The 16,808-nt window shown below is 35.6% G+C and overlaps 1 protein-coding gene across 8 annotated transcripts in view; it reads left to right on the forward strand.

Annotated features, from left to right (window-relative positions):
* ATRNL1 (attractin like 1) overlaps positions 1-16,808 on the forward strand; it is a 520,660-nt gene that overhangs the window by 373,819 nt on the left and 130,033 nt on the right. For 7 of the 8 annotated variants that reach the window (XM_074907807.1, XM_074907805.1, XM_074907804.1 and 4 more), the window contains one exon: positions 13,410-13,517. The exons of the other annotated variant lie outside the window; for it this stretch is intronic. In XM_074907807.1, coding sequence (XP_074763908.1) covers positions 13,410-13,517 — 108 coding nt within the window. The remainder of the gene's footprint in view (positions 1-13,409; positions 13,518-16,808) is intronic. 8 annotated transcript variants of the gene reach the window in all.

A 16,808-nucleotide genomic window follows, 5' to 3' on the forward strand; every position in this document is an offset into this window, starting at 1 on the left:
TCTCAACAATGCCAAGCTGCCTGTGTTGATCTCTGGTCTCGTATGAAACTGGGCTTTCCGACTTAGTCCTCCACCCTGCACTCCTGCAGTTGGGGCATAAGGAATTGTTGTACTGAGCAACCAAAGCAACATTTCCTAAGGGATGAGAAGCTTCAACCCCTGCCCTGTATTACATGATTCAATCTAACCAGGTGAGGAAAAGCATCTTTCTCATCTCCTGATGGCATTAGATAAGGCCTTTGGGACCTATTAGTAACATACTCAATTCCCAATGCCAAATCTGGATAATTTGTCTTAAGCACTGTCAAAAACATTGAACACCAATGGAGAAAGATTTCTTCATCAATGCAGGGAAGCTGCAACGGAGGTGTTATCCAGAAATTTTTCCTGTAGTACCTTTAATGACTTCTATACTCCACCTCTATTTATGTGTGGGATCATAGAGTCCTTTCAGATCATCACACCCTACCACTGCTCTTGCACTGCACATATTTGTGGTCATTCAGCTCACCTGTACTGACAGGAGTCTGATCTTTGCTTCACAGAGAAGAATTGACTCCTCCGCAGTGCACTAGACTTACCTGCTGTCATTTGGCATATTGAATCTGTGCTAGATCTAATGTTGAGAGTTATCCTTACCTAGATAACAAAGATAGAAAGTTTTTAGGTCCCCAGTTAGATGGGAGAAAGAATGTAAATGTACCTCTGCAGAGATGAGTATCATCTTTAATTCATGTGGATTTTTAAACACATCTATTTAAATAACAGTAGTTCATGTAACCAAGAAATAACTTTGTCCAGGTTAATAATCAAGCAACCAACACCGTAATAAAATAAAAACGTATGTTGAAGGGTTTGAGCATTGTGTACTAGAATACTTTGCTCAACTCCAAGTAAGTAGGAAAAAATAATTAGGCAAATCATAGTTGTTGTGCGCTTTTTAAGAAGCCCCCGAGGACAAGTCCTTGCTTTCCATGCACTGTGATAAATATAGGTCTGTTGAGGAAAATCATTGAGATGGGAGGCACCTTTGACTCATAGATCATATCTTTGTTTTCTTTTGTCTCCCAATTAAGGATGTTGTTGTTTTTTTTTCTTGGTAAATAAATTTCAATTAATGAAATTCCAGCTGTCTCATACATTATGCTAGTGTAAATTTGAAAGCATTTAGCAGATGCCCATATAAAAATCCATTAACACATAGCAGGTTCTCTGACATTTTAAACCAATATATCTCCAGCTGGAACAAATAACAGAAAACAAGTCCACATTCTTGAAAAATTTATGGCTCTCTAATGCAGGTATAAGATTCCTATGCAGAAAGAGGCATATTGTGGATGAATATAAAAATGTCTTATGTTTTCAGTTTTGTAAGAGGAAAGTCATGAATACATTTTGTTGCATTCATTTGTTCTTTATACAAATTGTATAAGACTGAATGTAGAAAGGAAGAGTCAATTAAGATTCCAGATAAAAAACAATTCTGTCTCTAAGTTTTTACTGAGTATTTATCATTCCTAATATCATATGAGGGTCTCTAAATATTATCAGATATTCTGATAATTTACTTGTCTCTAAGCATTTTAATCATATACAATTATTAAAAAAAACTTTAAGACTGTCATAAAAAGCCTACTAGTAGTTCACTGCTTAAAATCTTACTAGCAAAGTCAAGCTTGGGGAGGAAGTAAAGGAATGGGAAGGATCACCTTGACTTGCCTAAAGCTTGCAATATTTAATTTGGAAACAGGACATATTAAATGAAAGAGATGCGCAAGGTAAAAGAGATGTGCACATAATGCCAATATGCACAAAAACCGTGATGGAAGATCATGGAAATATACTTTTGGAAGCCTGCTCATTCTGGTGAAGTAATCATTGCAGTGTGTGCACTTTTAAATGCCAATTTTCATTTGCCTGTGTTAAAAAAGATTTTCTTTAGGAGAAGAGGGAAACTGAATGCTATGAAGAAAATAGTGGGTTTGTTCTTTTGGTTTCTTTCTTAGTATTTATTGTGGTAGAACCAGTAAAGCTGGCTTTTCATCCCTGTTGTGCAAATTCACCACTATGCAGAGGGCTAACACAAGGCCCATTTTCCATTTCAATCCATCTAAGCCTCTAAGCTGCAATTTAAATGATGCACAGTGTTTTTGATCACATCCATAGCAAAGGGATGAATTCTTAATATAAAATATATTGTAAAGTGATATCTGTGTAGGGTTCTTCAATGCTTTTCTGTGTTTCACTGTGATTTAAGTTATTGCACTGTCAGTGGCTTCAAATAACCATGGCAAATTCAAATTTAAAGTCTGTCAGTTGGAAGGCAAATTCTAACAATTTACTGATAGTGATTTTCCTTTAAAATAGCTAACCTGTGTCTTAACCATATACAGTTACAATAGCATTCCAGTAGTGTACTCATCTATTTTAAGGATTTAACTGCAAAGGTAAATCACTGTGAAAGATAGGTGTATACCTAACAGTGACTGCAGGACTGCTAAAGTTTAACACATTTTAAATGAGGATGAGGGTTTTCAGATCAAAGCGAATGAAAGAAACTAAACATGGCTGGAGATTTTGACGCAGCTGAAGCAGCTGTCCAGAAAAGCCTACCATTCTTGCAAAGCAAAAGTGCTGTGCTTCCCTTTGACTGTGTCATTGCCACAATCCTGTACTTGGCTGTCCTCTCTGTTGTAAATTAGAATAGATGAAAACTGTCGAGCCAAGCCAGTGATGGAGGCTAATTTGATGTGATATAATTGATGAACTCTAAATCGTCCCACTTCTCTCTCTTGAAACAGTCTGACTGGAGCTCAAAATGCCAGAGTACTTTGATTTACGCTCTCTGTCACTTTTATATTGAAAGTCTCTGTGTGGCAGCCGTGAGGGATTAACTTCTTCACAGTATTTTTTTCTAATCTGTAGAGTATGTTAACACAGAGACTGGTGCAACCCCTTGTAGGAAGACTACTGGGAAAGAGATTTCCTTATTTGCAGCTGGATTGTGCACAAAATTATTACCAAGATCAAGAGAATAACAACCTAACTTCTGCTGCTACAGATATTACCAAGATAGTCTCTTGGAATTAGTGTTGTGCTTCTTATTTCAGAACTGAATTTTAGACTGTAGGATGAGGGTATTTGGTGCTTGACAGCTCTCTATTTCTGAAATTCTGATGTAATTTAAATATTTAAGATTAGACAGGTTCTAGTCCCTTCAGTAGCTGCAGCTTACTAGGGAGCAGTTCAACTCTTAATTCTCCATTAAAATATTACAAGCTTCAGACTTCCTTATCTCAGCAGTTTCTTGTTACTCATACTTTCCTGTTCAAGATACTTGAACTCAGAGCAAACTGCCTTGGTTTCTTGGTCTCTTCAAAGGTAAGAAACTGTTAGTTGCCTTGCTTTCTTAGTTCTATAGCAGGAGTGGAAAACTTTGTGATCAATTTATTATTCAAGTATTCTTGAGCTACCACCATTAAAAGGTGTAACATCTCACATCTGCTAAATCAGTTGTTTCAAATTTAGAAGCAACATGAACAAAGGAGAGCTGCTTTAATTGACATTATTACTCTGATCAGATAGCAGAACTGCATCTGTTTCAAAGCCGTTCACTCCCCTGCACAAAATCAGTTGGCTGTGGCCACATGCCGTTCCCACTAGCAGTGTGTGCCAAATTCTTGCTGCCCTGAATGTACTAGGTATGGTGAGCAAATCTGTGGAGTTTGGAATATTCCTTTGGACAAGCACACAGATTTTAGATCAGTATCTTAGTTTTGTATTGATTAGCTAACAACCTTCTCCCTGAAAATGCCAGGGGGACAGGATTTATTACAAGGATTTTCTGAATATTCTGGGTGACCACACTTTTTTCACACTTCCTGATCCTAGCTATATCTTAAAACTATAACTTTACTAACAGTTTGTAATTGGGTTGTTGACTTGAGAGATACTGGGTTTTAGAGCTTCTCCAGGGTGGGGCAATTGAACTAGAAAGGCTATCAGCGACAGAATGAGCCTAGTTTTTTAATGAAAAGGGAGTTATGTAGCCAAGTAACACAGGTTCAAATTTTGTAAGGATTACCTAGAAGAGCTTTACTCACTCAACACAGTAGCACAAGGTACTGTAGCATGCCCATTCTGCAAGGCTAGTGGATCTGGCTCTCTTTTTCTTTGTACACTGAGGATCCATGCGGATCAGGGCATTTCCATCCAGAGACAGGCAGGATTACAGAAAAGTGTCCCTCTTTTTAGTCCCCTTTGCAAGGCAGTGAAAATGATTGTTATTTTGCTTAATACTGTAAGAATTAAAGCTTGAAAGCATTTAAAGGCATCAGTCAGTCATGGTACATCACCAGTTTACCTTCCTTAATGATAATGTCATTTGTGCTTTAAGTAGTTTCTAAAGTACCGCTTTAGAATAGTTGTATAATTGTCAATGATGCTGCACTTGAAATGTTTCATTTGCATTGTCACTTTATCAGTGTACCAGTAATCTCAAATAATAGATGGGTTTAAGGAATTAGAGGTAATAATAATAAAGGCAAACTTCACCTTTGCTGGAGTACAGCCCAGCTTTTCTGCTCAGTTTTTTTTATTTTTCTTCTTTCATAATTTTCTACTTCATGGGTTACGATTTAATTTTTTAAAAATATAGAAACAAAATAGTGAAGAAAAAGAAATATAAACCTCAGATTCAATGTAATCTGAAAAAAATTCTTGAGATTCTGATCATCTGAAGTTACTGTGTAGTATAGGGTCCAGGTATGTTTCAGAAACTTCAGCTTTTTCTAAATTGGCATAGCTTCAATTCAGTCATCATAATTTGGACCATATGTTTTTACATCAGTTCACATAGGAAACAAATCCAGTGCTTACCCTTTTTGTTGTCTTGCAGGTTAAAAAATGCACTGACATTATTTACATATTAAAATATACTTGTCCTGCACTTGAACCTCTCCTTAAAGTAATAGTGTGTACACTTCATCTTTCTGACTGTCTGTGCTAGGAAAAGATTCTGTTTTAAAACACGCTTTCGTTAAGGCTTCTTTAAAAGTCTGCGAAAAAGGGTTACAATATCAAGCAGTAATGTAGAAAGATGAGTTAGAGAATTTATTCTAGAATATTTAGGGAATTGGCCGAACATGTATGTGATCCCAGAGCCTCTAAGGGTTCTGAGATTTCAGCTAGGACAAGTGAGGTTCAGGAAGGGGATGATTGTAATTCCTATCTTAGAAAAGAAGGTAAAAAAGGAAGTGCTGGACAGCTGGACAATTAGACATCAGCCAATTTATTGTTAATTCTTAGAAAAGTACTGGAATAAATATTTTTTTCAATAATCTATAAGAATTTAGAAGAAAGTGAAGATGTGATGACATTCAATGTTGTTTTTTCAAGTACAAATCTTATCAAGCCAATGTGATTTCTTGCTACAACAGACTAGTATAGCTTGTAGATTAAAAGGGAGTGAATATAAAACTGTATTCTTGAAGTAGTTAGTTATGAGTCATTCATTGTGAAAAGGGAAAGGTATCTGCTGGGATCTGATTCTGGTGTTGATTTAAGAGATGGACCATGGTTATTGCATGTGTAACTGTCATTGAAGTAAGAGAGACTGCAAACATATTATAGGACAGAATTATTATCCGAAAAGAAGATGGGAGAATCTGAAATAATTAGTTGAAAAGCTGCAATTCCACCATTCTGTAATTGGCAAATACATGATTCTGCACTGAGAAAGATGTAGCCATCTGCTAAAATAAAGGTAGGGGGAAATGGGCCATGAGCTTGGTAAGAATATTTTAAAAATGAGGTGGAATGGTAATGAATCTGAAGTGAATATAAGTTACCATACTTCTGTTGTAGCAAAGATGCTGGCACAATATTATCAACAAAAACATCTGTGAGGCTTGTGAAGTGACCCTTCTATTCTGCCATGTAAGGGTTTGGGCCCCACTTTTTGGCAAGAGTGTCTGGCACTTGGAGAGTACACAAGGGAGAAACTGAAAAAGGGGAGCAGGAGTGGTGAGATAGTGCTTGCACACCTGCATTTGTTTACAGTTGTGAAGGTTAAGGGAAACTTAAAATTCTGAGATACTCATGTAATGGAGAAGAGAGTTTTGGTTTGTTTTTTTTTTCTCACTTATAGACAGGGAATGCTCTCCACTGTAGACAGAACAAGAAGCAAATGGCTTAAATGTCAGCATGGAGATTTAATTTAGATTTTTAGAAAAGAGCTTTACAGTATGAGGATCATCAGACATTCTGGGCTTCTGGAGTGACTGTGAAACCTCCATCACTGGGGCCTTTTTGAAGAAACTTATACATATACCCAGTTTGCTTCTTTTATTAGACCATATTTACTATCTTTAAAGCAATATTAATTGCTGTAGAGGCAGCCTAAAACTTTATTTCAGAGCTGGGAATTATCAGCTTGACATCTGTTGTCTAAGGTAAGTAAATAAAGCCAATTTTAACAGTTGTGAAAATAATGGTTAATATTCATGATGCCTCATTTCAAAAGTAGTAGCTTAATAATGCTGATAGGATGCACTGAAATTTCATTAATGTAAGGTAGTGTCATGCTGTGTCTATTCCACTTAAAAAGATGGCACTTATGTTTAAAGCACCACACTATCAGTGTTAGTAATTCTTTAGGAGACATTTTGAAAAACATTATTTATGTGACACCATTGTAAATGAAAGTTCTATGGAGTAGTTTGCATAATATGATACTTGAATTTCTCTTTCATATTCTGAAATAATTAATTTTAACACATATTTTAATATATTCATTTATAAATAACTGTCCTTGGGCAAATAAAGTAGAATGTCTTATGTGGAAACATTTTAACATATTTAATTAGTGGATCTGGCTCTCTTTTTCTCTGTACACAGAGTTAGTTTGCAGAATAAGCATTTTAAAATTTTTCTCTGAATTGAAAGTGGCTCTGCTAGCTAATAGCAAAATAACAGTTTGCTGAAAGGATTTTTAAACTCAATTAGGAAGAAGAGTGCAGTTTTGGGCCTACAGAAGTTAAGTTTTTCTGTAGGCAAGGCCTTAGTATCTCTAAGAGGAACCTCTAAAATATTTATGGTTACAGAACCATGTAAATGTGCAACACAGATTCATAGTGAACTAAGTGAAAGAGATAATAGGATTAGGTCTTGTTTAGGACTTCTTAAATCTGAAAGCAGTGAATTGAACTTTCAGCTGATTCTTAGCACCCAAAAAAAATCTTCCTACGCTAATCTCTAGGGAAAAATTCTGAAGGATTGATCACAACTTTATTGTAACATGAGGCTCCATAAATTACTGGCAAATAAGCATAAACCAGGGTGCCATTTCCATTGTAATAAGCAGCTTTTCATACTCTTGAGTGTTTTAGAGATGGGAATTCTATTCCAGAATCAAAAAGGTCCAAAACCTGAAGTCACAGTAGGTTCACATTTTGCTCTTTGCTTGCTAATGTGCAATACATTAAATGTCTGTTCCTTGGATCTAGCAACAAAATGACCTTTTCAGGGCTCATCTTTTTTTCTCAATTTTGATTTGTTCAAGGGAAATTACAGACGACTGGTATTTGGTTTCCAAAAGGGATACATAAAAACTTGACCTTTTGGAACTGTTATTTTTTGGGATGTGTACACTGTATTTTAAGTATGTCTTAGCTGTTGTTTGCTGCACTATGTGTAGTTTAAATAACCCTTCATTTTATTCGGTATAAAGCTAGGACAAGAAGTATAACTCCTCTCTTTTTTTCCCATGACAGACCTTTGCTCACACCTGAGAACACTTTTTCTTCAGGCAATTTTTTTTTTAAATTGGCATGGAATAGGCCATGATATCTTAGGAATTTTCCATAGAGTCTGTTTTGCAGTGTAAATAGCACGTTATACAGGGTTCGTCGTTGTAATATCTCACTGTCTACCTGAATCACACTCCTGTCAGGCCACTTTCTGCTTCCAGAGTGGGAAATGAGGCACAGGGAAAAGAAGTGACCAGGATTATTTAGGAAGTTCAAGACGGAGAGAATGAATGAATCCACATTGTCAGACTGCTGTCATAAATTTGGTTATTCCTGCTGCTTGGTTTCCTAAACTGGCTTTTGTCCATCTCTTAAAGTCACTGTATCTCCTGCAGTCATGGAAGGGTGAGCTTATTTCACCTAAACCCCAGCAAAATAGTTTAATGGCTATGATATGCCCTTCTAGTGAAATCAGCTGATTTGAAAATTAAACAAGTCAAATAGATTATTCAACATGTAAATGAGAAAGTGCTCTCTTTTCCAGCTGTGTAAGTAGCTAATATAATTTGAAGAGATTTGTAACACCAAGTTATAATGGCAAAAGTTAGAGAAGGCAATCTTTGTCCCGTGCAAATTAAAGCAAATAATAAGAGCTTCACTGAAATACTGCAATGTATAATTCAGTTTGAGAATGAGAATTTAAGAGTTTTGAAGATAATTAAACCGTGTTTCTAACTAAAATGTCCGTGATCCACTCAGATCTGTGTAGTCATTTAAACTCATTTAAGTTACTTCTGTTGATTAGATATGGCAATAAGAATCCTCCAGAATATGCAATGAATGACTGAATTGCACTGCTTTATAGACACTGTTTTTACAGGGCTGTCCATTTATATACCTTTTTTATTTTTTTAACCCTTGCAGTTTGTCAAATGAAATGTGATCAGCAATTATTCAGTGCAACTCTCCATGAGGTTTTGGTGGTTTTCCTCATTGCAAACACTTTTCCTATAAAACTCAGATTTAATGCCTGGAATAGTTAACGCTTTTGTTATAGTCTTTGGTTTTATTCACATCAGCAGTTGAATCACAGAAACAGGAGACAAGACCAAGTTGTAACTGCAGAGAAGTCAGAGCTGGGTGGTGAATAAGCAGAACAGGAATTTCAGGTTAGACATTTGGAAAATCTTTGTCACTAGGAGAGTAATGCAGCACTGGACTGGACAACGGTTGCCAGGAAGTGTAGAATTGCCATTCGTTGTGATTTTGAATACTCACTTTGACAAAGTCATGGATGTCCTGGTACAATGTTGACAGTGATCTGATCTAGGAAAAATCAACAACAAAAAAAGAAAATCTGAGATGTGAAGGAAAAACAAAACCTAGAAAACCTAAGCAGTTGTTGCTGTTGTTAAAATAATAGGCACCCTTTCAACTGCCAACTCCTTCCTTATATCTGAAACGTGTACTGAGACTGGCTCTAAACTGCCAAAAGGAAAACTTTTTTGGTCTGGCGGTCAGAAGGCTTTTTCCACCTCTTATCCTTACCCTAGCTGTCAAGCTGCCTCATGAACCTGGGCATGCACACTTGTCTGTGCATGCTTTATGGCACACTCTAACATGTACCTTGCTTGCCAGTGGGCTAAACTAGCCCATGATGGTGCCAAACAGCAACAGAAAGAGCTCTGAAAGGATTTTTCTGTTCATTGTATTATGGCACCAAAATGGTCTCATCCTTTTCAGCTATCCTAATCTATCAGTTCCTCAAGAATGTCTGTTACTGTATGACAAAGAAAAAGTACACTTGTCCTAGTTCCTAACATCTCATGTACTTTATTAGGTTGGGGTTTTTTTTGTTTTTTTTTTTTTTCAATTAGGGTTTTTCTAGGACAGTTATGCTGGAAGGTGAGGAGAATAGCGTAGAAAAAGCAGTGTTAGTGAGAAGAACAGTATCCTATGAGAGACCAAGTCTGAACAAAAGAAAAAGAATAAAGTCTAAATAGGAAAAAGAAGCAAAACGGTAACACTTACTAAAATACAAAAGATTTGAAACATGTCAGCCTGAGATTGCTGAAATGTATTCTGTTAATGTTAAATCATTGTAATATGTATTTTGCATTGCGTGTTTTATTATACATGAAGACAATATGGGTGTTAAAATATTTTGAAAGTAAGTCTAAATGTTATCAGCCAAAAGAAGAAAAAATCCAAACATTTTTATTGAAATAAGAACTTTGCAACAAGTACATTTTCTTATACAAGATGCTATGGAGCATTTTAATTCACTCCAAAGTTCATTGCTCAGAGGATAAGTATCCCCTGTGAGATTTTTTTTGATCAATGGTAAAATTGTATACCTAGGGAAATGCTTTTGTGTGATGTATTTCTAGATGGGGAAGCAGGTCCTATTTCAAAGGTATTTATTTGACTAACACACCAAAACTCAAAATTAACATAATCTATGGGCAAAAATGTCTACATGTCCACAGAGAATCAGGTGAAATGTATATTTCCATGACAAGGAACTAATTATGCTAAAATGGTTGTTTTTTAATGAAATGTTATCAAATTATATGGGGTTTGAGTGAGAAATTTAACTAATTTGTAGTATCCTAAGATCTTACTGTTCTTCACTAATGACAAATATAATTCTATTCTTTACAAGAAAAACTCTTTAACAGGATATAAGTTAATACTTTGAAACGGCTACAAAATAATAGAGATGCCAATAGTTAATCTTGTCAATACTCTTGTACTTAATAGGATTTAAAATTCGGGTAGACCTTGAAATCGGTTGTCTGCTCAGTCAGATAAATGCTCATTGAATTTCTCAGTCCTGTGCTGAGAAAGGAACATTTTGAATTTTCTATAGTTTTAAGTTAATATTTAGGCATGTGCTTAATTCTGAATAGTATAAATTAAATGTGTGATAAGATATTAAAATATTATATGTTAATAATGTCCATCTATTCTTTGTCTCCAAGTAAATATCCCTAATTACTGAAGAAGTATATATTTATTTTTTGTTTGTATGATTTTTAAATCAGTTTTGGGTTTTTTTTAATGTGAGTATATAAGTAACACCAGCTTAGTTCTGCTTTCCAATATCCCATGTTTATTCTGCCTGAACTATGATGAAATCTGTGTGGGTTTTTTAATCTCTCTGACTGGTGAGAAAAAGGTAAGGAAGAGTTTGTTCACTCTTCTTACAATAGCCGTGTATGGAGACTTTCCCTGTGTCTTGGCTTGTGGCTGAATTACGGGAATTTCCCCATGCCCATGTGGGCTACATGAAAACAGGATGTGACTGGACACGGGGTGTCCCACCAGAATGCCACCTGCCATGCGATAATCTTACTCACAGGATTTTCTATAACTAGAGCTTTGCCTTTGTCTCAGTCCTGATACACGGACAGTTGCAGACGGTGGGAGTTAGTGACCTTTTCCAGCCACAAAACTGATTTTAAACATCATAATATCTTCCCATATTTCTCTTCATTGCATCTTATTTTTCCTGCTCTCCCCCTTAGTGGGAGCTTTAAAATGCTGAACAGAAAGAAGCAGTGTTTTGAATAGAGCACTTTTCTTTGATGTGCAAGTGCTCAGCTGCCAAACTCAGCAGCGCTTCAAGGGCAGCCGAACATTTTATAGTTTTCATTCTTGTTTACAGAGCTAATTAAGAATCTTTGTAGTACTCTTCTCAAATGAGAGATTACCAAAATTTCTGTGACTACCTTGTGAATGAAAAGGTTTTACTGAACGCATGACCAGGAGCAGAGGTGAAGAAAGCTGATAGCCATAAAAAACAGAGAGCAGATTAAATATACGTTTCTTTATAGTCTGTATTAAGTAAATATTTTAAATAATTGTTTGTGCATTTGGAGCATAGGTTATTCTGCTCATTTAAGTACTTTCCCCAAGCAATTCTATTTGTTAAAGACAATGTTTGGTTTCCCATTAAAAAGTAAGCATTTGCCAATAGCTCTGTAGACGTACAATACTGTAATGAGTTCCATATGGCAGGACTGCTCTAATAACATTGTTTTCTTTAATTTTTCTTATTTTAGGAAGAAAATAAGCTAGATATAGTAATTTTAGCATGTAGTGACTCAGTATTTTATGCTTTAAATTTCTGCAGTCTTTATCAAGTTGTTGGTAATGCTGGAGAGTCATAGTAGTTCTTTCTGGCTCTAAAATATATGAATATATGGTATTGGAGTAAATCAGTGCTGATGTAAATCAGTATCCAGAGGCTACTAGTTTAATTTTTAAATAAAGGGTTAATAATGTAATTTTTAACCATCTAGATATTAATACTGGGGTTTTATTTATTCAAAATATAAAACATTCAGTTTCATCCACAGACATATCAATTATCCCCCTGGTGTGATATGCTTGAAGTCCATTTGCACAGGTGCTTACTGACAAATATACTGCATGTTTATAAAAAACAGGCTTTGGGAATGTACTAGGTATGCATTAGGAGACTACTCTACTGTTTTGATTTTAACATTATGAGTGCTTCTTTAGATTTCTACAGACAATCTTAAAATGCAAGTCAAGAAAAAATGCATGAGAAGTATCACAAAATGAGCTTGTTGCTTTGTAACAGACCTTAAATCAAGAGTGTTTATTAGTAAGCTGCCAGCAAATATTTGCTCGCATACCTTTTATTATTTCGAAGGCTTTTATGAACAATATGTTACAGTGCTAGTGTCATTTACATTCAAATACCAGTTTCAAATATCTTAAGCTTTCCAGAGATATAATAGAGAAAAACAGTAAGAAAATGAAATTTAAATCTTTTCTAATAAAACATTTTTGCAAGCATTTTGTCTCTTCGAGATGCTGTGACATCCTGTTCAGTTGAAGGAGCGCATGACTTTAATTGCACGACTCATTCGCTTTAAATATTTAATAATGCTTTTATTAGTTGCACTGAACCAGTGAAGTAAAATTTGTAACATCTAGTGCTGGTCATCATTTTTATTCATCATGGCTTAATAAGCATTATAATTACAGATTGAGGATGAAATATGAGTTAGCTTTGTGGTTTTGCTCAGGACTTCTGTGCACACTGGAATGATTGGAAAGGATTATACAAACTCTGTGAGCATAGCTGATCATATTCAAATACACTGATGCAGGCTTCCCAGTCCTGACACATTATTCTTCATAAGTAACTGCAGAAGAGATACAGCATAAAATTATGAGTCCTGACACTATTAACTCCATCTGGCTTAGTAGTAAAGTATGAAAATTAGAAGGCCAAGTGGACTTGTTCTTGGCCAGTGTTCTAATGTGTGCGTTACCAGTGGAATTAGACTTCAACTAGTTTTACCAACCATTTCCTGTATTTGCTTGCAACTTGCACAAATAGCAAAGTAATTTAGAGTGAACAGTCAGTTAGGGAAGCTTTCATTTGGAGATTTCATCAGAGTTCAAGCTGAAAGACCATTTGTAGACAACATAAACCCTCCGGGCTCAGTTCTCGTGTCAATATAGATGATAATTTAGTATAACTTTCTCCCTTTAATATTACAAATATGACTATTTGCATGCTATTTGCATTCTTATGTTTTAATGGGAGGTATAGTAGGGCAGACTAATATCTGGTGCATTTTTTAATGTTTTGTTAAAACATCATTTTTTCCTCATCAGCAACTTATGCGGGAGCGACAGCAGATGGCCAGCCGCCCCTTTGCTTCTGTCGATGTAGCACTGGAAGTAGGAGCTGAGCAAACAGACTTTCTACGAGGGCCATTAGAGGTAGGAACAGTGGTGCTGACAAGGGACCATTGTGATTTGCATATTTATATTGCTAGTCTCATCTGCATCTGCTTCTGAAACCAAGCAGCGTCTGATTACCTGGAGCTGACAAGTCTCAGCTACATATGTTATGCCATTTTCAAGGCACAGAGTTTTAATAGCATGACATGAGCTGTAACAAAAGCCACTGGAGAATCTATTAGCCTGGGCTGGAGTGACAGCCAGCTCACCTGGCAGTCCTACCGTGATGGATGTGAGCTGAAGGAATGCAAGATGCAGGCACTAAGGAGGGAGCAAACCTCATGCTCAGTCCTTCGAGTACACAGTGCCCCCTAGTTAACATCTATCTTAATTAACAGAGATTATAGCAAATAAATAAATAAATAAAGCAAGCACCTGTGAGTCTAATTTCAGTGTTGTGTTTTATATGTACAGGTTTAAAGAATACAGAGTATACTGCATATTTTCATTTGTAGATAATGGCTACATTACTGCATTCTTTTATTGTAATTGCAGAACATTGGAAAAGAAATAATAATATGCAAGGCAATGTGATATTGGAATAGTGTAATAATGCATGAAATGGATTCTGGAAGTTTCACCTGAAAATAGGGGGAGAATTACAATATGTGGATAATAATGAATATCAAATCTAGGTTGGGCTTTTGGTAGATCATAAGCCTCTATTCCTTTACTTTTATTTACAATATTGTGTTTACAGTTATTACTTTATCTTATTTATGGTAGGACCTGGGAATGAGGTGTGATAGCTCTGAAATCTTTCAAGATTGTGCTTTTCTTTTCATTGCTGCCAATTCCTCTTAAATTCAAAGCTTCTCTTACTTTTCTCAATAGCCTCTTTCAATGGAAGATTAAATACACTCTATCAAATCTCTAAGGTTCATGGAGAAGTGAGCAGTGTGAAAAACAGATTCATAGCAGAAAGAAAAAGAATCAGCTCTGGAGTACTTATCAAATTGAGGCTCTCTGTCCTGTTACTGTATAGGAAGCAATCACAATTGTTCTTGCTGGCATAATTTAAATACTTGAAATAGATAGTGAATAAAAATGCCATATCTTTTTGAAGAAGCTTTGTTATTTTCTGACCAAGTACTAGAACCCCCACATTCTTCACCAATATCACATATTTCTGTCTCCTTTTATCTTGAAACAGAAGACCTCTGCAACTCCTCAGGCTGAGGACACATTACACTGTAGTTAAAAGTTAACTTTTAAAAAATGTGATTTCATTGTTTCTACACTTCTATTTTCTCTGTTGTCTTTCCAGAGGGAAGCAATGAGTGGGAGCTGATGCATCCAAACTCTAATTCTGTACATACTGATTATTTAATTAAACTTTAGAAGTAAACATCACAAGTTAATTGCCACATTTTCTTTTCTCCTATCTTTTATTTAGCACTAAAAGAGGTAGATGCTAAAATAATTTAATTATATTTTACAGTTTTTATTGCTTTTTCTTCCTAGCCTAGCATTTTCTAGTAATTGTTTAGTATTCAGTATCCATAGTGGTTTTTTTCCTAATTAATACATGGCTATACACAGAAAGAAGTCCATTCAAAGTTTCCTTGGAATTACAATATACTGATCTATATCAAAACAAAGCATTGTGCTGAGGATTAAATGAATGTGATTCAGGGTATTGATTGTCCTTTGATGTATATTCTGTAAGAAAGAGCTGTATTAAGCCTCTATTCCTGGTCTATCTTCAATTTGTGAAAGGACACTAAAAGTTGCAGTTTCAATTCAGTTCTTCATTCCCATCTCTCTTTTGGACTGAAGGGAGTTGGGATCACATGTGTTTCCAGGATGCAGTGCTTAAAGAGTAGGATAGTCTGGAGTAGCTATAACTTAATTTTGTTGTATTAAGTTAGAATCATTAAGCTATTTTCATAATTCTCTGATAGCTGATGCCTGCTGGGATCTTTTAAAGTTAGAGATCTTTTGGTAAAAATGTGGAATATACAGTAACTCTCTCCAAAATATTCCACCAACATTGCAGAGATCTTGCACTGATGTACCAGGGGTTCCAGTTTTAATGGTGGTGCATTGCATTCCCTCACCTCATACTTTTATTGAGACTGTGTATTACTCACTGATACTTTGGGACATTGTTGGTATTCTTTCATTGACATCGTAATAACTCTGGCACTTCCAATGACATTGTATTGATCCATGGGTCCTTTGGGCACAGTGTAATGTCATTGAACTGTTCCAGACATTACTGCAAGTCTCCTATTCAACTGCTGTTCATTAATGTCATCTGGCTTACATGATGGAGATTTTTTACAGCTGGTGTTCTATATTAATACTGATGGTCTGGTACATGTCAGTATTTACATGACTGTCTACATGGTAATTCCAGTATGCCATTTGGTTAGCCTTTGTTTTATTATTTGCATTTATTTGTAAACATCCAGAGCAACTGTTTCACTGTAGAGTTTTAGTTTGCAGTAATAAGGTACTTTTTGCTCAGTGTTTGGATAGCATATCTAAAAAAAATAAAGAGTATGCATACTGTACTTAATATGGTTGCCTAGTTTAGATACTTATAATATAACTGATAATATTTGGGTCTATTTTCAGTTAGCAGCAATTTGCAACAGATTAAAATAAAATCCTGAAAACGTTACAGAAAATAATTTGATCTCTGTTATTTTGGGCTCTTTCTGTTTTGGAGTCTTTACCAGCTATCTTTTTCCATGTTTTGCCAACAAAATGACAGTATCTTGATATTAACTCCAAAAAACTTTAATCTCCATCATATTCCTCCTGTTTCCTGCTGTAGGAGTGGGTTTTCAGGCATTGGCAATAGCCTTTGCTCTTCCCAATTTAAACCATATTATTCATCAGTCTTTACCTCCTCAGGCTGCCTTTCTGTGTAGCTGAATCACAACATGACATTAACAAGTCTCATCTTGTCATCCATTCTGTCATGTTGGCCTTATATCAACTATTAAATATCTTATTGTCAGTTTAAACTTAGTACAGAACAGAAGAAATCAAACTTAGTTTTTCCCTTGCTCTCCTTCCCTCTTGGTTTCACATCAACCACTGTCTTGCTAATGATATTGATAGCACACTAGTATCCTAATTCTAAATCTATGAAGCAATACCTACTCCTGCTGTGGCATGATATTCATGATAGTAATTTGTGCACAATTATTCTATTTAAATCGTGCCAGCCCTAATCTGCATCTTCATCTGCTTCCATTACGGTTGCCATTTCCCTACTTAGAAGTGATGAAATCTGCGTGAGCTTTTACAAGGGAA

Source organism: Athene noctua, chromosome 5 (assembly GCF_965140245.1).
Source record: "Athene noctua chromosome 5, bAthNoc1.hap1.1, whole genome shotgun sequence".
In the NCBI taxonomy this organism is placed as follows: domain Eukaryota; kingdom Metazoa; phylum Chordata; class Aves; order Strigiformes; family Strigidae; genus Athene; species Athene noctua.